Source organism: Trichoplusia ni, chromosome 9, assembly GCF_003590095.1.
Source record: "Trichoplusia ni isolate ovarian cell line Hi5 chromosome 9, tn1, whole genome shotgun sequence".
NCBI lineage: Eukaryota > Metazoa > Arthropoda > Insecta > Lepidoptera > Noctuidae > Trichoplusia > Trichoplusia ni.
In genome coordinates this window covers 199,902-222,246 of record NC_039486.1, presented here as the reverse complement: position 1 = coordinate 222,246, position 22,345 = coordinate 199,902, and the positions used below count along the sequence as shown (strand labels likewise).

Here is a 22,345-nt window from a genome sequence, read left to right as displayed (position 1 = left end):
ACGGTAGTAGAAGCAGTTTTTGCCAGAGACTTAGTTTGAGAAAAACCTACCTTCAAACTTAAAATAATATCAATATTGTTTGTAGAATTTAAACAAAATGGTAGAGTGCGAGATTTCTGGAACAGCAGCTATTAAAATTTTAGGAACTCTAAGCTTCTCGTGTACCTACCGTCGATTACATCAGAAAATAAAAATATAGTAAAAGAAGAATCTGAAGTAAAACTTAGTCAATGTGCCCCTTGTTTAACAAACTGTTACGAAACGAAGCAAATTAAAAACAAAATTTATAAAGACAGAAAACTGAAAGTTTGTTAAAGGTCCATGTCGACGATAAACAAACAAGCCATTATAAGCATTGCTTTTGACATAACAACTTTTTTCATAATTTTCTTTTATTATTTTTCTTGTATTAAGTAATTTCGTAAGAAATTATTTGTGGAATCTGTTACTTTTATCTCATCGGCGCGGTGTTATGAAGCAGCTATTGTAAAGACAAAAACAGATTGTCAAGGTCCAGAATTCGCCAATGCTTTTCAAATTCGGATAATATAATTTGCTTAGCAATGACAGCCGAAAATGGGTTTTTTCAGTAAATAAGAGTTTGACTGCGCTGTGCATACTAACGAGGAGATATAACTCTGCTCCCGAGTAGACACACCCGCCAGGTAAAGCTGGGTATAGTGGGATTTATAGAGATAAAAGTATTTTAGGTCGACTTCAAAACACCGAGACTAAGACTCGAATCCCTGAATTAGGTTCACCAACAGTGAGTTAGCTCATTTACTGTATAAATTAAATACAAACCGCAGCTTTCTAGCATGGGGTTCAATAATTCTTAGTATCATCGCAATCCACCTACTTATGTGTTGTTAAATAATTAGCTCGCTTATAATTAAAGTTTCTAGTTTCAACTCCCTCAAGAGATTTTACAGTTCATAATTACACGTTAAGTTATCGTCGAATGAAATTGCATGAGAAATAAAACCACACCGGCAGATATAGTGCACGGGGGTAATAACCATGGCCATGTTTCTAAAACAAATGTCAAAAGTAGAAGGAAATATTTATGACTTTGATTCAGTTTTAGTCACGCGAACAGCTTAAGAATTTTTACTGTTTTCGAATAAAAGAACAAGAGTTAATCAGAAAAGAGGGTAATTAACATTTGGAATAGTAGATAGCAAGTTTTTCAGAATACATGCATTCAAATTGAACCATCCAAACGAAATAATTTTATTGGCAAAACTTCAGGTAGGCCATCTTTGTTGCTATTTGGTAACCTGAGATAATTTTAATTCAGGCCCTTCAGGCTTTCGTCTTCAAGCGACAAGGTACCGCTGTACAATTAAAGACTGGTGGAGGTTCATGAACGCATCTTTGAAAACTAAATTCGTTGGGTATCAACTTGCATTGCAGCTATTTGCACATTGCTTAGGTAAAACTAGCTGGACTAAGGCAATGTAATGTAGTACACTTCCTTACGTTCATTCTTTAGACAGGTGGTCCAGGTTTTACGCTCAAAGACCGAGACAAGTCCACAGGTAGTTTTTAAGGTTAGATAATAATCCCTGCATGTCCAAGGTAAACCACAGGTCGAGCATATGTGACCAAATTGTAAGACTACAGAGGTTTGAATCAGTCTAGCACGGTGACTTCTTTCAGGAACAACATACCTACCCACACAATCTGTCATCATTCCTTTTAGACATCGACGACCAGCCGGGATACATTTGCGTTCATCGTTTAATTTCTGACCTCTATGGTCCGGTAATTTTTGATAGAGGTAATTTAAGGGACTGCGCAATTATTAATCTATGCTGCGGTAGATATAGGTCCAAAATGGAGACGCTAGGTCGTAAGCAGACTATTAAAATTAATCATTGTTGGACTAGGAAGGTTTTAATCACCAAATTATGATCTGTTCGGATCTACTGACTTCCTAAATAGGCAGTTTGTTTTAATCAATCTTTAAAACGATTACAACGTCGACCATTTTAGAGAGTATACTATGGTAATAAGCGTATAGCATGACAAAGCGCGATTCATAAAAAAGAACTCCTAGCCTAGTAGGCATGTATTATTACAAGTTTACAACCAGTGTAATAAACCATGATGTCATAAGAAAAAAAAGTTAAAGGCCTACATACCATCTTACGGGCGGATTGTCAGACATCCACCCGCCTACCTACACTACCTGCCACGATAACTAAGTATACAGGTATGATGTAGACGATAAAATGTTCTCATTAGCTTTAATATTTGTTACTGAAACACCTTTCAATAGATAACATCGTAATATTTCAATTTGTGTCGGATAATGTCGATAAAAGTTCAAGGTCGCCGCTCAAGGTCAAGCCAGACATTAACAAAGAAATGTGCTTTTATCATAGAGAATAGCTATCCATTCAGGCAGCATACATGTCCCTGCTAGCCGGTGATAGGTAATCGAGCGAATGTTAAGCCGGCAGCAGATAAGATGCATGATCCAGGTGCTTCTGGTACATTTTGTGGAAAATAAACAATGCGAGCATCGTACCGCACTTGGGTGGGTCAGTATGCTAATAAGATTCTAATAATACTACCGATTAACATAAACACAAGGTAACTACATACTATTACCTACATTGTGTATTGTTTTTATTCCATGACATATCACCTAAACTTAATGTTTGTAGCTCTGCACTCTGGTACTAGTGACGGATTGCTAAATCGATTTTCAACTATTAAAGGCTAACGAACTGGCTGAAAGCCTAGAGTTAAACTGGGTGGTATTAAAGTGAAAAACGAGGAAATCAAGAGGGCCACACTGGCCGCCTGTGGCAGCAGGCGGGGCGGAGCGCCGGGCTCCGGCGACACTCACCGGGCTCGGCGCGGTCAGCCTCGTCGTCAGACTCGGTGCCGGAGTCGCGCTCCTCCACCTGCAACAAGCAAACAATGTCTCAAACAGCCGATCTATGCTGGTGAGGGTCGCAGGCCACACCGCCAGTGCAGGCCAGGCCAGGGCTGCCGGGACGAAGCCAGTCCGAGCAGGCCAGGCCAGGCCGGCCGCACCGGCTCGGGCCGGCGCGCGTCGCCCGGCAGCCGGCGCTCGTTCCGCTTCTTTGTTCTCGCGCGAGGCGGCCATTTTCTGGTGGCGGTGTGACCTTCACGTAGCTAAGCCGGCTCGCACCGACACCCACCTTCTCGGAAACGCTCTCCTCATTCAACGAATGCGTTCGCAGCTTGTGAGTCAGGAATTTGAGCATTATTGAGCCTCGGCTCGCTCCGCTGGTCTGCCGCCGCACTCACTCGCGCTGCGCCCTTTAGGCGGCCGCACTCGACTTATGATATCTGTCGCGATACTAACAACGACCCGGACGCGATCTAGTCGCCTTCGCGCCTATGGGAAACGTTCCAAAAACATTTTAATCCTCAATAACATATCCGCATATCACTTCCACGCGTTCACACCCGACCGTCTCCTTCGAACGCCGGACTACTACTAGTTTAGTTAGAGTAGCCTTGCGTACGACGCAGTCAGCTGAAGTGGGCACGTCTCATTAATACCGAAAGGGCCTAAGAACGATCGCGCTAAATACAACACACCGGAACGAAAATCACAAATGATACGATAGATAGAGCTACAGGACGGATTTTTAAATGTTTCATGGCTTAAAACCTCGTTTAAATATAGCGTAAAACATTTTGGAGTGGCACTTGAAATGGACTCGCCCGGCAACCCATTGATGACAAAGAACCGGAACACGCAGAGATCGGACGCGATTGGACAAAACATTACAGAATAGGATCGAAATTTAATGCAACATGCTGTGTCTCGCTCTGGCTCTGGTGCCGGTGGAAAGCCACATGAGTGCGAGCAAGACAGAGCGCACACACACCGACAGTTATATAATACTGGCCTGATAATAAATCGCTGATAAAAAAGTTGCGCATGTAAGTACTATATGGATATTACCATCACATATGGGCCTACGTAGATATAGATTTTCACTGCATAAATGATTTAAGAAAAGTAACATTGATTACAGTTATATTATCACAAGGGCTTTGGTACGAAAGATCTAAAATATGATTTTCAAGATTTTCTAAGGCAAGACTAGGGTGTTCAAATAAATTGGTATTTGTTATTTGAAGCTTTGTTTTACTCTCAGATAATCAATTTAACTATATTTTATAAACACTGAGCTTCAAACGACATCTATTTTCGAATAACAAATAAAAATATATCTTAATATAAATTAGTAGATTTTGAAAATAATAGATTATTAAAAAGGTGCGTTTTTAAATATTTTCATTCTTCGAAATTGTTTTATTCCAATTTTCTGCCTTCAATTCGATGTCATTCGTCAGTCTTTGTATACTTACTACTGCGGTCGCATCCATAGCGAGCTATCGCGGCGCAGCTTGCATCGGTTGCCATAATGAATAGCGACGCCATGTCTGTTCCTTACCTGCGCCGTGCGACGGGTGACAAGCGCTGTCTCGCTCGCACAGCTCTCGCGCGGGACATTTGAATTCAAATCAATTCTCGTTCAGGTTGTTTGTTCGTCGCAGTTAAGATTTGTTATCAATGATAACAATAATGTAATGGTTGGAAGGTAAATCAATTGGGCTCATCGTTCAGGAATAATATAATAAATATTATTATCTCCAGCTAAGTAGTGACTGTCGGAATACGGAGTATGCAAAAACCTATAGTCCACTTAAAATGCAATATTATAAAAGAAAAACAGTTATATAATTGTAAATATCCAAATGTAGATATTTTAATTGACCTTACTTTGTTCTTGCCAATTCCAAATATAAATAAAAAGAAAATCAATCTAAATAACTGTATAATGAATGTATTGGCATAGTAAATGCATTTGATATTAATTATAATAAGTATGCTGACCTTATGCAACCGTCGGATATCTGTCGCAATGAATTTGATTAGATCCATTAAACATGTCCCCGCCAATTCGCTATTAAACAATTATTTTTTGAGCTAACTTCCGTAGATATACAATATTATATATCGTTGTTACAAGAATTTTGAAATGAGTAATTTAATTCCTTCTAGTTTTCGTATAACACATAAGCTAGTAGTAAATTGTGTCAAAAGCAAATAGAACGCCATCCCCAATAAGACTAAAGTAGGAAATGTTATAAAGAGTTTGGGCCGCGTTTTAATAAGAAGGAATGTCTTATATCTTTGTTCTAAAATAAAGTTTTTTTTTTATTATAACCTAAGGCATTAATTTAGAGATTGTTCATAATAGTTTTAGTAGAATATAGTAATATCTAAAAAGAAACTTATTAAAAGAGTAAGTACAGAAATATTTGTTTAATATTAACTTATACTAAACATATGACAGTAATGTAACAACACAACAACAATAACTCAACAATATATGCTTAAACTATAATTATCATTAGAATATGTACGAACATGTAAGTATATTAACAGAGAGACACGTGATCGTATGTGTTAGTTCTAGATGTGATCCGGTTGTTCCGGCAAGATTAGCTCCCCAACATAACTGCCACGCTGTCCCAACACAGTCCACACTGACACCGCGACTTAAGAATATGTTGTGTTTGAGTATTCAGCCTGTATCATATAACTGAGAAAGGCAGTGATGGTGCGTGATGTTTCGATGCCTTAACATTATGTAGCTGATTGTAAATACAATATGTAACGCTTTTTTCTAACAGCAAGTAACACATGCGGTGATTACATTATAACATTGAATTAAAAAAATAGAAAAATGCGGTTTTAAGCTCAGTATTAATTTTGTTACTCATGACAGATGACTATTTTTTAATGCAGCCATCGAGTTGATCGAGTTTCATTTGGATCAATGATAATAAATGCATCGTTTATTGGTATATAAATCAACATTTTCAATAGCATTTCAAGGTATTCATGTATTTTTCAGTGTTGTTCATAGTAGTGTTATACTGGAATTACAAAAATGTTGATTTTTGTGGATAAAATCTTCACAAATGCTTTTCTGACGTAATATATTTACATAACAATTAATGAATTTGACAAGTATAAAGAACTACACTTACGATACGATGTTGTACTGATAAGATTATTAATGACAATATTATGTTAGTTTCACCGCGATATGTTCACAAAAACATTGATAGCGGTGCATATTTCATTCACTCGCATTGTATGAGACAGGTACAATATTTACAATAGGATTCAATACATGAACAGATCAGACGATAGGTTTACTTAACTGAGACTATTACAATACATAATTCGCTTCTCTTAATTAAAACATACACGATAGCTGCCACTAACTACGGAGGCTCTAATATTTACATACTTACACGATACTTTACAAAATCAACGTACTTCAGTGTATGTTACCTATAAATATATATTAACAGTAATAAATGTATATTTATGTACATGTAAAACCGGCTCGTTGTAATTGTAGCCGCGACCGGTGTCGTTGAATTAGTCATAAACTGTACACTCCATTAAAGGAACTAGTTACGTATTTGCATACAACTTTGTCACTATTAGTACTTGTTCATATTGAAAATACAATTTATTTTTTGTATTTATAGGAAACAGTTACACTTTAATTCAGGACTTTACAAAGAAAACATTCTATAAAACTTTTTAGTTGTTAATGGATGTTTAGTTGTTTTCTGAATTGTTTGTCATACAGTATAGAGTAGATACAGTGATAAAATTCCATTAAATTTAGTAAATCTATTTCAAATAAGTGATACTTAGACAAGGAATTCACGGATTTTCATTAGAAACATGGTCCTTAACAAAGTCATGATTTTTGTACATGTACAGTTTGTTTGCCAATAGACAAACCATAAAATAATAAAGTCATCGTTAATTTTCAGTCGACAATATCAGACCTCTTTGCCTAAACATAACAAGTAATCTAAACCTGGAATCTGAAAGCTAAGTCAATGCGGACATCGGGAAATCAAACTCATTTGATGAATGTTACTGACTAACAAGCACTTTGCACAAAAGTGAAACTGTATGACTTAGTATAACGGTTGCTGACTTAAGTTGTTTCGTTCCCACACTTGTATTCCAGAACAACCCTTAGCTAAGAGACATTCTCAAATGTCTCTCTGCCTCTACATTCTACTTGATAATGACAAATTCAGCATGAAAATAAGGGCAACTTTTGCTTCGCATTGTTCTGTCTAACCAAAACATTCGATGACATTACACTATGAAAAGTGAGTGAGTTTTAATATCTTTCAGAAACCAGGTTTAGTTTAGTAAGGACAACACAAGAACTTATAATCGAAAGAGATTCGTTGCACAGCTATCCATCAATATTAGTTAAGACCACATTGATGGGAGCCATAGTTTAAGTAAATTAATTTCTAATGCCACAAGCTGACATTACGAGAGCTACCTGCTCCTGGAGATTATACCATACACTGTTCACTTAAATGTTTTAATGGCTGGCTTATAATATAAAAATTATTAGTTATTATTATGTTACTCTTCTATTGGTGACTTGAGGTATAGATGTCATGAAAAATTCATCGATGTTTGTCATATTATTCTTTTTTTTTTATAAGACGATATTCTATAAGTATCATCAATTACCTCAATTTAACCCATATAATATTATCAGGGTTATAATTGATTGTGATTGCTATGTAGGTTTCAGCAGCAGTACTTCAGCCAGGAGATATGACCTGGCTGGTACAATTGGCTGGTGATTATAAGCAGAACTGTGTTACACTGGTCAATGGTTGTTCACATGATGATGAGCTCGTCCATGAGGTAGTGCGGGTTGTCGCGCACGTGCTGCAGCATGTCCGCGACGGCGCGCTCGTAGTCCCGCAGGTCCCGCGGGTCCCGCAGGTCCCGCGGGTCCCGCGGCGCGCCGCCCGCCAGGTCGCGCAGCAGCGCGGGCGCGGCGCCGGGCAGCAGGTAGCGGCGGTACGGGACCACGCCGCGCAGCAGCTCCGTCGGGAGCTCCGCGTACCTGCACACCACATGTACACCTCACTCGCACTGCCATGTACTATGCGAACATTGTAATTGCGTGCCCAAAAAATGCCCATACACAGGCCAAGTCTTTATTAGGGTTGAAATGGATATCCGCTTAGTATCCTTCCTAATCGGCTCTTTGATAACCAATTGAATACCGGATAGGAAACATGTATCCTGACCAAATTTCAATCAAATTCGTACGAAATAAAATAAAATAATTATCTTTTTATATATTCAGCCTGTTTTAGATCCCACTACTGGGCAAAGACCTCCCAACCTCTCTTCCTAACCCCTCTAACTTTGCGATTCCTAGCCATGTTTGACCCACGTATTTAACTAAATCATAAACGAACAAAAAAATAATACTCAAACTGCACAAAAGGCAAATTGTAATAAATAAACATTAATTTATCTGCGTCAAGAGGTAACAAACGGCTTCGTTTGCCTTCGTAGACACGACCAGCTTACGAAAAAAGTCTTTCGCAAAATGTTTCTTTACCGTTGATGAGTTTTTAAATGATTAATTTCTATGTTTAATTCTAATAATGTCTAATTCCAAGTTATTTATTTATTACTATTGTAGTCCAAACCTTATTTGTACGTCTCACCATAGACAGGACATAGCGCGCTATTTTTATTTTTAAGATATACATTTTACTTTTACCTGTTTTACACCTTCGCTACCTATACGGTTTGGTGGTTTTCGATTTTGCCACTTGATAAATGTGAATGGAACTTTGTTTAATTTTAAAAAATAACCAATCGTCGTGAACCTTTGCGTATTATGTCGTTGAAGGGATTAGAACAGTAGTTCCCATTTTCCCAAACTTTTTTTTCTCGTGGACCACTTTCAAAATTTTGCCGGTTTCAGTGGACCCCCTGCTTCTAAATTTCTACCACATACTTAGTTACCAAAAAATAAAAATTATGTCGCTTCTGAGTTCTGTCCCTACATTTTGATAGGTAAAATCAAAACGAAAAATGGTACATTTTTTTTTTTTACTAAAAGAATAGAAGAAGGTTTAGGTCATAATTTTATTAAATGGGAAGCACTTGGAGAGTGATGAAGGAGAAGAGAAGGAATTTGATGTCAGCAAACGATCAATGTTCGGCTTTATTTTTGTGAGCAATTACCACAAATCCCCCCGCTCTGTGATGCTTATTGACAAGGTATATCAAGGGAAACGCTATTGAAAATTTTCTTGCTATTTCCCACATTCCAGGATATTTTTTGGGTATTTCTGCTTGCAGCCAAAATGTTTGGTAGCCTTTTTTATATGTATATAGTTTTATGATCCATGGTTGTATACCCATCGTTTAGCATAGGATATTATTTTACTATTACGGAAATAAAATAACGGCTTATAAAAGGTAAAAAAAACAACTTATAAACCGGTAAGACAAATACAGACGTTTTCACAAAACGTTATCAATTTTAAAGTACCTAGTGTACCACTAATTTTAGAAATAAAAATTGTGTACGAAATGTGTGGTGTACGACGGTGTGAAATCCCAAAATTGACCATAAAACAATAACTAACATTTGATCAAATCAATGAGTTGACGCGCTCCGTGTATTTGCGTATTTTGTCTGCGGCTTCATTTTTAAAACGTGACAAACTGGCATCGAAGCCCAAGCTTCGCCCTTTTCCCTTCGCCGGCGAACCGCTCGCTTTTTCCAAAAAGGAATAGTTTTGATAAAACAAGATCAATTTAAAATGATTATGAAATTACTTTTTAATAACGTTAGTAGTTATTTGCAAGAAAAAATACAAAATTAATTTCTCTGCAATATTACTTAATGCTTAACAGCCTTTTTAGAGAAGCACTGCTTCTCTCGCTAAAAAGCAATTGAATAAAACGTGCTGTGTTTGTCGAAAGAGGACAATCAATATAATCTGTCAGTTAATAAGCTACTTATCTATTCATATGATCACAAGCAGTTGTGATCTACCGACTTGTACTCGTAAACAAAATACTTAAGAAATTCAACAAAAAAGGTTTCTCACACTTTGTCGCACAGTTTTACTCTTTACTATCAACAGCAGATAAATTTTCGTGGACCCCCATTAACATCTTATGCACCCCCATTTTTTATTCGCGCATCCAGCAAGACTCCCGTGGACCCCTGGGGGTCCACCTGGACCACTTTGGGAATCACTGGATTAGAAGATCAAATTTAAAAAAAAAAACCAAAATAATGCTTTACAGCGATATCTCACGCGGGTAGAGCCGACCCGATTGCTTTACTCATGCCCACGAGTGAAACGATCGTGTATTTCCGACGTGACTATGTTCAGCCGGCTATCGAGCTATCCGGCTTGAAGTTTGGCCGAATATTTGGTATCCGGTATCCGGCCTAATCGCTATGGATGCCGAGGAAAAATAACCCAATAATAAATAATGTTCCATCAATTAGTTGGCGTGTACTCACGTGGCGAAGTAGTACTTGTGGTAGGCGTGGTGTTGGCTGACGTCCTCCGCGATGCAGCGCAGCGCCAGCGCCAGCAGCTGGTCCCCGAACTGCGGAGAGCGGTACAGCGCGCGCCGGCCCAGCAGCGGCTCCGACACTGCGGACACGGGGGCTGGTCAGGTAGCTGCTATCGGTAACTTGAGGTGATCCAATATCATTGATGATAGACTATGAGAATTTTGCTTCTGTTGAGGTTTAGATCTCTATACATTGCACAGTGTCTCCTCGTAAAATTCATTCATTTATTGCTGTCTTAGAATACAATATGTTAATTTTGAGTGTGAGCGCTGTCTAACGATTTTTTAATCTTTACTATTGCAGTTATGGAAACAAAATGGTGTGTACGGCATAGAGCGGCAAATCTTTTTTTGCAATTTTAGCTTAAAAGGCTAAGAGCAATAATTGGCATATTCCACATTTCACAACGCTAATTGAAATTGTATGAATTTAATGCTGGATCGTAGAGTGTGTGAACCAAGGTAAGTGTACGCACATGCGAGCGAGTCCCCCAGCGGCGCGTGGTAGAGCGCGGCAGCGGCGGGCGCCTGCAGCAGCAGCACGCGCGCGCCCGCCGCCAGCACGCCGCGCAGCCAGCCCGCCGGGCCGGGCGCCGCGCGCGCCGTCACCGCCGGGGAGAACAGGTCCAGCACCTGCAAGTACAAATATAGCTACATATTATAATGACACACCAGAAACAAACACAAACCACGCCGTAGAGGTCCTCTCCTACAGCTTACCTTGTGCAACTGTAACTTTCACAATGGTATTTAAACGTCTATCAAAGTCTTTATTATAAATAAGATAAGGTTTTCCTAGTACTTACATTTAAATAGTATGAAAGCGTAAGTATGACATTATTCATGAAATTAACTAAAAAATTTCAAGTAAAAAAACAGAATAAAATTGTTCTTTTAAAAATACATACCTAAATGAAAAAAAATCGTAATAACTAGCAACTCATTTAATGTGTAAAGTGGTCGTGAAAGAGGTACAGTAAAGAGGCGCCAATTATTTTAAAAGAGGTCACCCGTATTTTAGTTTTAGTATACTCATAACGTTATTGAAACTCAATACCAGAATACTTTCATATAAAGTCACCAAAATCAAGTGAACACATTAAACATTTTACACGTATCTGACCAAACTCCAAGACAATAAGCACACTAGATGACGTTTTGGTCTGTACTCCACAGACAGCATTATTTTGACAGCAATTGTTTCCAATTTCCTATAGCGATTTAGGTCATATTGTGTTACCCGTAAATCCCGTAATGAACATAGTACTTCACACCTCCGACTAAAGCGACACGAAACCTATATTTAGAAAGTTACTGTGATGTCAAATATTGAACCCTTAAAAGGTGTGACGATCATAATATCAAGCATATTATTATTTCTCGATTGTGCCAATCACAATCAAGCATGTTATTTGCCACTGCGATCTGGCCGCGAGAGTCGCGGCTGGAGAACTAAACATGTTAACTACACTTTCGCTTTAACTCTAGCCGGTAGTTCACCTCACACGTGTGATACACTTACACGTGTTGTTCTCGTTATTACACCTACATACATTAAATAACTGTTCATTACACGTTTTGTATTTTTTAGTCTTTTTATTTTACACCGAATGTTAGTAAGTACGTAAGTAGGCTACTATACGTTGATTTCTCCGATGTGGGCTGTGTTTAGAAATCTTACAAACATTTGCACAGGTTTGCCATGTACCAGTATTTAGCAGCAGCATTGAGTGTAGTCGATACATGCCGTCCGACGGGTTTTACTAGTTAGTAACGATCATTTATCACTATGATAGATAGCTCTTCTGTTTATTGCGATTTGTATAGATTTATTTTTACAGGGAGTAACTATGTAAGGGACTTCAATGTGTGAGGTATTTCTACATCATTACCGAGTGGTTTTTATTGCTCGTTAAGCGTTACACGATTATTTCGTTGTCAATGTGCAATCATAAAGAAAAGACCTTGTACCGCAGGCACTCATAATATTGTTTAGGCAGGGTGACAGGTAAAAAATGAGTGATAGTATAGCATTTCGCTATGCTATCAAGAAATAAATCAATCATGATGTCAGAGATCTACGAAATAATAAAACACATGCTGATAAAAATGGAGAAAATATGCTAACTGCGATTTGATAACATTACAGAGATTATGTATCAGTAAATTAATTAATTTGTTCTCTGATAAGACAAATCTTGTGTTAAGAAAATGATAAGATTAAATCATCTAATATAAGACGAATAGTAAGTTGAATTCTGAAAAGTTATTCAATCGTCGCTCTTCACTTTATCTCCTGTTTCAAGTTGTCGAATTGGCACAAATACGTTACTCCGTTTATCTGAGGGCACGGCAGTGCCCCTGCCAAGTCTCGAGCAAAACGGGCACGGCCGTACCATCTTTTCTCGAAGCGATTCGCGGCTGTTTCGCCCCCCCTGTATCTTCGACGTGGACAAAGCTAGGAGTTTAGCTTTTCGGGGAATAATAGTAGGCATTAGAACAAGCTTAAGTTCGAAATTACATGCCAATTGAATTAATGGTTTAGGAGTTACGGTCGATCAAAGTTACACCATTTTGTCACTCACTGACTCACTGACTCACTGACAGATCATCAAAAATCTAAGGTACTTCTAGCAGACTTAGAAACTTCAAATTTTGCACCAAGATAGGTCCTTAGCCACATATAAAGGAAAAATTATAAAAACATTAAAAAATAATATGCCATAGAAAACAATTTTATATTTGCGGTTTGGCAAGAACATTATGTATGGATTTTGACTGCATTGTTAACTTTGTTCGTTGTTTAAGTACCTATTCAATTGGATGAATACATACATAGAATAGAAAAGAATAATATAAATGTAATACACAGACTATCATTAATACAAATTAATACATAAAATTCATAATTCATTAAATTAATAAAGCTAAAACTCCATTGTATTGCGATAAATATTGTATGCGCGCTCGATAGATGGCGTTGTACGTGTCTGAATCGCGCTATGGTTTCGTTACAAAGCGCAGTCTAAGTAGTACTTCAGAATAATTCGATAATTTTCATTTGATAGCGCCACCTGTCTATGAAAAACCATTTCGAAACTAAAAAATATTGTAGTGATAATTGATATTCGGAGAACTTTACGTGTTATTTAGTTTAGTTTAGCTATAGTTTGTAAGTTAGTAGATATATATATATGCATATATATATAAGTTTAAGCTTGTTTACATTAGAAGTAACGAAGTCTCAGAGAAGAAACAAAAGAGATAGAGATAGAGAATGAGTTCTAAGCAAAGCAGTAGCTGAATCCTAGAAATTATGACACCTAAAAAAAAAGAAAGAAATACACTTACAAAAAATAAATGAGATCCCACCAAAAACATTAAATGTAAAAAAATGCCAAGTCTCTCGATGCAGTCTTTCCATCGTAAAAAGTTTTGAGATCTCATAGAAGCCAAGTCCTATTCAAAATATTTTGTAGTTATAAATCAACATTTAGTAATTGTATCAATAGTTTTCTTTATATTATAATTATAGTGACTTGGCAATGAGCACAAATTAAAAGCTGCTTGATGCCTGGAATTATGTGCAAATGTTACTGACGAGACCAGTGATCAGATTATTTGTTATGTGTGAATCATGATGGTCACTACCGACTACATGCTCCAATACAATAATTAAGAATACCTTACGGGCCATCGCTTTATGAAAGTAAATGAATCGAGAGTACACTAAGACTGACTGCCGTTGCCGAAATTCGGTTGGGACGACACGGATAAACCAAAAGAAAATTAATTTTGTGATATTAATGTTTACGCATGCGGTGTGTGTAACTTTCAACTCCTACAAATATGCCGTTTTATTTGTTTCTTCTTGTGCTCATTGCCAAGTCACTATAATTATAATATAAAGAAAACTATTGATACAATTACTAAATGTTGATTTATAACTACAAAATATTTTGAATAGGACTTGGCTTCTATGAGATCTCAAAACTTTTTACGATGGAAAGACTGCATCGAGAGACTTGGCATTTTTTTACATTTAATGTTTTTGGTGGGATATCACTTACTCGATGAATGATGAAGAAAACGTAGTAAACGGAAGTAGTCATTCAATTATGAATAAAATCCGGTGCTTCGGAAAACCAATATCCCGTGGTTAAATTACGAAAACGCAGAAATAAGTTGCTTGATACCTGTATATAAAACTGCGTTATTTTTCATTTAAAGTTAAAATAATATCTCGTAACTATCTCCAAATTAGAGACACCGAAGTCACATCATTCAATTGCAAGTATGTACAGTGGGTGTAAAGTACCCTAGGTGGGAGTACATAGTACTCGTGTGTTACCTCAAGTCCGGTGTGTTCGTGTATGAGGTCCTTGAGCGCGTCCACCGCGCGCTGCGCGTGCTCGCCCTCGCGCGCGTACAGCAGCAGCAGCGGCCCGCGGGGCTCCTGCGGGGCGGGCGGCGACTCCAGGTCACTGCTGGGGGGCAATGTTGGTAATCATGTTAATATAATATCGTGGTAATTGTCCTGCACTTGGACTCTATAAGCTAGGAAAAAAGCAATGAACCAGACTTTTTAATGCAATTCTTACTTCCAGAAAAACATATGTTTCTTTTTCTTTGCATTGTAAATTTTCTTCAAGGAGTTTGTTTACATGCAAAGAAGCGGTTCAAATATGAAATAAAGCTAATAAAACGAATAGATCTAATTCTGTTATTACAGGTGTCTTAAAAACCACTCGCTGTTTAATTTTTGTATCAGGGCTCCAAACTAAGAACCGCAGCTATCATGTTTAATACGCACTATGACTATACATTCATCTCAAGTATGTAGGCGTTAGGTTATAAATGTGTTAAAATTAATGTGTTTTCATAAATGATTTGGGCAATATCACAAATACTCGCGACATCTAACAATATCTGAACTCAGTATCTTAAAACCATTACAAATTATCAGTAGGATGTTAATATCAGTTCTGTCTGAAATTGTCAAATGACCCTGACTTGCTGGTGTTAGGCAGCGCGTGCGCTTATGTATTCACTTTACATATAAATGCTATGAGCCTAGAATCCAATCATAACTTCTTCATACACTTTATTCTTGAGTTATTTTGTTTCAATTCCTACTATCTAATGCGTAAAATAAAGACCACTACTTACTAGACTACTACTACTTAACTTTATATTGCACCAAAATTCTTCTACAGAGGAATATTGGGGAAAATCCAAGTTCAGATAAAGCAGAAATAATAGGCTGAAAATATTTAAATTCGCGTTACTCGTTAACACAAAATAAATTCAATTAGGCCTGTAGCGTATACGGCGTTATCTTTACCTATTCCACGGAACAAATCAATAAGGATAATACTATTTCGTATCAACTAAATTATTAACTCGTAGAATAAATAGCAAGTTAGGAGCAATGGAAAATAATAGTATACTTCAAGGGCAACATTATACCGAATCCGTTGTCATTTTATTTTAGGCTTTATTTAAAAGAGTTCACCAAGTAGAAATATTAGAATATATGTATTTTTATGTATGTATATATAATTAGTACGCTTCATATATCATATACATATTAGCTACAATATCATAGGTGTGTCTGCGGACTCGTTGCACTTGTTATTGTTATCGCCCGTGCTCGCGGCTGATAGGGGGCGTGCTCACTACAGCTAGGCGCGCTGTGCGTTCGTTCACCTTTCACCTTTCAAATCGAAATAGAGGACGACTTTTTGCTTCCCCCTTTTTGAGGTTCGATACATTAAAAGTCGCACTAAGTCTTTACCTTCCGCTGTAGTTGCTACTTAGAGTTAAAAGTTTAAAGCACCTACATCATTACTTTACTAGATTTCTTAGAATTTATTTTTATAAACAAAAATAGATTAATTGAGGAGATTTTTTTTAAAGCAATGCCTATCGTCTGTTTATAAGATTTATTTCAGTCACGACTCACAGTCAATGACAACACGCATGCACCATTGAGGTGGTAACTATTCATTAATTAATCACTCTGCGACCGCCTTTTAGGCCCCTAATAATCATATTGTTGACTACAAGTATAAAACCCGAAACTAGATTTGAAGTCCCAAGAGGAAAACATTTGTAAAAAATATACATATAAAATAATAGTTTATCCTCGAAGTAACTAATTTAATCTGTTTTTAACACAGCTGTTAAATGACTTTTAAATTACTGGTAAAAAACGTTTTGGTAAGAAGGTTATTTAAGTACAATTTACATTGCTGTAAATAGATAGAGTTTGCAAAACACATTCTGGAGAGATTTTGAGCCTAGGTTCTTAACAGGCGCGGATCCAGCCCACAAAAAAGGTTGTGGTCACAGCCACCCGAATATTGGTCAAATACGAGTCAGAGTTTTAACTCGCTTGTGATCGATATAGTGCATTCTTACAAAGGAGATGATAATAAAATAAATTACTACTGACTGTGGAAGTGTGACGTTAAAATTTTATGAGGGTTGTGGGCATGCCCATCGTGTCCACAATAGTGGATCCGCGCTTGGTTCTCAAGCCATTTGAGAGCTAGTTCAGCGAAAGTGAGACATTATATTAGGCGTAGAGCCAGTTAAAAATATTTAGGTTGGTGACCTTAGAACACATTCATATTGAGTGGTAATAATATACAAAATTGGGTTTTGACAAAAGAAATCTAATGAGCTTGTTTGGTAGATTTCCTCAAAAATGAAATTTAGTCTAACACAGAGTTTTATTTATTTACAATTTTACAGAGTTAAATATTTACAAGTTAAAAAACAATTTAGTCTGGTATTGTGTGTTTTCTTAACTTTAATTGATTTAATGATATAAAAAAGTCGTGACTTACGGACTAATACATCTACACTTTTTTGGGTCAAATATTCAATTATTACTTATTGGGCGTGAAGACTTTCTACTTGTTATTGCACCGATAGCCGAATGGTTTAGGTCACCACGACACGCAAGTTGCCAGTTGGATCCCAACATATGACAAGCATTAGTGTTACCCTCGAATGGTTGATCTGAATCAGGGTGTGTAACACATGGACTAAATGCTTTAGTGCGAATGACTTTTTAAAAATAAAAAATCAATTAATTTTGATGTACTATGAATAAGCTAAACAACTGCAATCTAATATTATGATCTCTGCCTCTACAATGACTTCTGTACCATAGACCCAAAGTCAGTGTGACCCATATTACATTTTAACACCAGAAAATTAAATTCCCTTAGTAGATCTTGGCGTACAAGAAGTCACAATAATGGTAGTTGTTAAACAAGGTGATTACAGGCAGCAATCGTCTTGGTGTAAAAATAGAATGATGAGTCATCGTATCCTGTTCATCCTGTTAACTGACACGAGCACTACTACAAACATACATACACACCTACACTGCTATTATAGTATTTCCTTTTGAAATAAATCATTGAAGTTCTATATCTAGAAACTTCGCAGCAAAATGACAATAATGGAAACAATGTTTGTGCGTTATCGGAGAAATGACGGTAAGTATTTCTAAAATACGTCAGGCTACGTCCTACGACACGAAATATGACTTGCCAGCTAATGTTTATTGAAAAATGCTGAAAGGTCTATGCATAGTTATTTCACCTAACTTCATAATTCATTGAGTAAATTTTCATTGTTTGAAACAATAGACACTAAACTACATTTTTCTCTGCTATTAAATGATGTTAGGAAACAAAATTTACACGATGACAAATTATACCAATACACTATTCTAAGATATCTTGATGAGTCCACATACTATCAGTAAGCACAATACCCGAATCATTACCATAATACTATTTCATCTTAAAAACCATTACCTTGTCTGAAGTTCACGGGCTATCCTGGTCAGCTTTTAATTAAAATAACATTTTATTAATACCATTTATAACGTGTATCAAGGAAAATATTCCGCAGTGTGTAAATTAAAAAAAACACCGATCCATTTTCCTCAACGGATCCAGTTTGACCTTTTGCGATAAGAAAATCAATCAACCTCTTAACTATCGTAAACATAACAAGCGTTAAATTATAATTCATGCCTTATGTATAATGTATCGCCTAACTTTTACTGACATGTAGAGTAGATACTTGATGGTTCCCAATATTTAAATTGTAGATAACACGACCATAGAGATAGTCTAGTTTAGAAACTAACGAATCTTGAATGAATTTGAAGGCGTTCATTGAGATATGCGCAGACGTACACACGGCAGCGCGTGCGCATGCGACGCTGTGATAACGGTGTCACATGTCAATCAAAATTGCGTCAATAAAGGCTACTGTTTTCGCTAAAATGTTGATAAACGATATTCACGACATTGATTTTACTGATTCTGAGAAAAGTATTGTCATAGTTATCAAGAGAAGGTTAACTATCCCGGATTAAAAAATATCAGTCACTTCTACGTATTTTGAATTGGATACTCGGAAATTTGGAATATCTTCATGATATATAATATATATATATATTATGAATATATGATATATGAATATTTGATTGATTATATATGATTATAATACAGCTCACGCAGGAATTCCAGCAATTTGAGATTACTACAAACATGAATATAATGTCATTATCAGTATCAAATGTTTAATTAGCTATTAATCATTAATTCAATTAAATGAAAGGTTATCTTTCGGCAGAACATAGTGAAAATTCCAACACGAGCATGACTTGTGCAAGAATTTGCGTAACATTGGTGTCAAGATGAATAAAGTTAGGTTTCAGGGTATATATTTTGTATGCATGAATATTAATTAACGTATCATCATAGGTTTTGTAATACAACCCAAGTCGACCTTTAGACTGATAAGTGGCTGATCTTCGGCCAGTTAGAGCGTTTTTAATGGAATTTCGTCGGTTAGTAGAACTGTATGATAGTCGTAGTATGTTATTATTGTGTGAGTATCGGTTTGTGTGTGTCGGTACTGACCGTGTCCTGTCGGCCTGGAAGGCGTGCAGCAGGCGCTTGTGGTAGTTCCTGGCGGTGACGGCGGAGCGCAGCGCGGCGGCGGCCAGCAGCGCGCCGCCCGCCAGCAGCGCCGCGCCCAGCGCCCACCACACGCGCGAGTCCCCGCCGCCCGCCACCACCGGCGCCTTGGCCGGGTAGTGGCCTGCCACCACACCACAACATGAGTACCATCACAACAACTAAAACTGGCTAGATCACCAGCTTCGTAACTAACTTAAACGTAGAATACAAGATACAAATAAAGCAGGTACGTCAAAATTACCAAATTTTATGCCAACCAAAATAAAGTCGTAAAAACCGAGTTAAATTTAAAGATACTTTAATGTCAAAAAACATTAAAAACACCGGTTTTCCAATCCTACGCGGTACTTAAACTTCTGCAGCCCACATTGATTGTAACTATTTCCATATGTGGGTACATGCTACCTATATCGAATGACTGATCTTGGAGTTGGTAAACATCATATTGAGAATGCAAGACTTACAGAAGTCATAGTGCAGATATGTCTGGTTGTTGAAGATGCCGCCGGTCCAGGGCGCCTCGTGCGTCATGTGCGCGCTGTAGCAGCCGTGCGCGGGCCGCAGGAAGCAGTGCAGCTGCGAGCGCTGCCACCGCGAGCAGTTGCGCGACACGTCCAGCGTGTGCGCGCACTCCTGCCCGGACACAACAACACAACGCCACGGTTAAAGCACACATCTCAATCTCAACTTTAAAGAGAAAATAAATGGATGGTTAAATAATACTGACCTGTGTATTGTTTTGTAGACGGCACAACTCCACTTTGTATTCTGTTGGAGGTATGCCCAGGTACCAATATAATGATACTTCATTGCTGCAAAGTAGATAGCAATTATAATTATTAAGAGTACATACAAATTATTTTTAAATGATAAACACAATATAAATGTTTCTAATTGGCATTAATATTAGTGGACATTTCAACCAGATTTGAGACATAATAATCCTAATAATTCTACTCAATAGAAAACTATTTGGATATTAACTAAAATAATGTTTACTTACTCGTGATTAACAAAGCTGACATGGGGCTTGTTCATAGCAAAGTATTCCTGTGTGAACTCATTATCAATTAAGAAGTAGAAAGCATCATATTGGGAACTCTGGCCTCTGAAAGGTGTGAGCGTGCTCTTGATGCTATAGCACCCTCTGAATATCAGGTCAAAGTTCATTGAATAGCATACCTGGAAAGATAATGTTTTTAATGCATACTTATCAATTGATTACTTGTCAAATGTTGTTAAGGTGACTTAGTACAAATGCAAATAAAAACTGTGTATGGTAATGTCGTGTTCAGTCTGTTTTATTATAAAAATCAGCTAGGCTGTTGTGTTTCAGCAGTAACTAGTTAAGATGTAGAGTTTCTTCCACAATTTATATGTTGCTGTTTATTTACTTTTATAACTGTATTCCATTTGGAGATTTTATTGAATTAATGTTACATATATTTAATTGTAGTAATTGATATACAATTAAATTACTGTTATATGCTGGCAAAAGGCATGATTAGAGCCTTACAGCATACTTAAGCAAAGATGTAAATCATGCTATTTTAGCATCATTAACTTTTGACTACATAAAGACTTACCTTAATTCTTACACAATTCTGCACGGAAAAGACTTGAAATTATAAAAAAATACTCATTACATACTAAACTTTAGTCAGGGTCGGCAATGTTCTAACATGTTTTAGTTTACAACCAGTGATCAATAAGTTAATAATACCAATTACCAAAAGAGTTTTAATAATAAAGATATAAAATACATGCTTTAAAGTAAACAAAGCTGTTCCTCAGTATTACAAGGCTGTTTCCATTTGTTCATCTGTTCATATTAGGCATGTTTACATTGTTTTTATGTTTAATGTGATTCACAGAAGGGATCAAATTGCTGATCTGGTTAATGAGCTAGTTTCAAATGAATATTTATACTTAAATAAAACCAAACCTAATAATACTTACATGGGTACAGTTATTGTGATTTACAATAGGCAGAGTGTTGGTGGAGTGCTCATGATCGGGCTTCCGGACTAGTCTGTTGGCATTAGTGCAGTACGTTGGTTTATACATCGACAGGTCTATCCTCCAACTGGTGATATTCGGATTCTTTAACATGCATAGTTCCGCAGTATACCGCCCAGGAACCTCGTCTACTGACGGCTTGAACGTCATAGACTTATTACTACTGGTACTACATCGGTACTGCACTGATTCCGGCTCTGCATTAACTCGGCACACCAAAACTAATAACACTATCCCGACAAACATTGCGAACAGTTATTGAGAAATTATGTAAATAACTTCATGGCGAGAGCAGGCTCAAGACACTGTATAGGCAACCAGCAACACTTTTATCATTCACACTTAATACAGAAAGTAACTAGGTACGTCACAAAACGTATCGTATCACGCATGTGTGATAAAAAATATAAATTTAATGAGCTTGATTGTTTATATGAATGTTTTACTGTAAACACGTCTAATGTCTATATTTACTCTACTTCGCCATTTTCATTTCTTTTCACAGATTGGTCAACGCAAATGCTAGGTTTGACAGTTGACATTGTTGTCAAGACTTCTCTAGTGATGTTAGAAGTTGTTAGTGATGTTATTTCCATCTACCCCATCCATTTCACTAAATTACATTTGATTTAAGTTGAAAATGTTGAAATGTTATGCTGTTTTTAACTAGATGAAATCTAAAATCCCTCTTTGCTTTTACTTTTGCTCTAATGCGCGTAATACTAGTTATGGATCAATTCGAGTCGAGCAAATAAGTATTTAGTAACTTTATCAATTTACGTTATTAATGAAATTCGGATTTAACTTATCATTAAATTAGAGTTTACTCATT

The 22,345-nt window shown here is 36.9% G+C and overlaps 2 protein-coding genes across 2 annotated transcripts in view; both read right to left on the bottom strand.

Annotated features, from left to right (window-relative positions):
• Positions 1-3,284, bottom strand: part of LOC113497511 (formin-like protein 18) — a gene marked incomplete at its 5' end in the record, with an annotated part of 39,618 nt that extends 36,334 nt beyond the window's left edge. The window contains 2 exons of the mRNA XM_026877087.1: positions 2,861-2,918; positions 3,180-3,284. Of these exons, the coding sequence (XP_026732888.1) occupies positions 2,861-2,918; positions 3,180-3,284 (163 nt within the window). The remainder of the gene's footprint in view (positions 1-2,860; positions 2,919-3,179) is intronic.
• A 2,027-nt stretch (positions 3,285-5,311) lies between these two features.
• On the bottom strand, positions 5,312-22,051 carry LOC113497382. Its single transcript, XM_026876924.1, has 9 exons — positions 21,454-22,051; positions 20,498-20,676; positions 20,222-20,306; positions 19,959-20,127; positions 19,435-19,615; positions 14,829-14,964; positions 10,954-11,110; positions 10,422-10,557; positions 5,312-7,979 (listed from the first exon to the last, which is right to left on the bottom strand). Exons 1-9 carry the CDS (start codon positions 21,757-21,759, stop codon positions 7,748-7,750), a joined length of 1,581 nt encoding a protein of 526 aa, XP_026732725.1. The 5' UTR covers positions 21,760-22,051; the 3' UTR covers positions 5,312-7,747.
• Positions 22,052-22,345: the final 294 nt, after the last annotated feature.

What these genes read in the sequence shown, in the direction of transcription:
- LOC113497382 (XM_026876924.1), bottom strand. Translation starts at nt 21,759, where the DNA reads ATGTTTGTCGGGATAGTGTTATTAGTTTTGGTGTGCCGAGTTAATGCA. An exon ending in ATATCTGCACTATGACTTCT is followed by an intron (nt 19,616 to 19,958) that starts GTAAGTCTTGCA and finishes GTGTGGTGGCAG; the next exon opens with GCCACTACCCGGCCAAGGCG. An exon ending in TTCCAGGCCGACAGGACACG is followed by an intron (nt 14,965 to 19,434) that starts GTCAGTACCGAC and finishes ATTGCCCCCCAG; the next exon opens with CAGTGACCTGGAGTCGCCGC.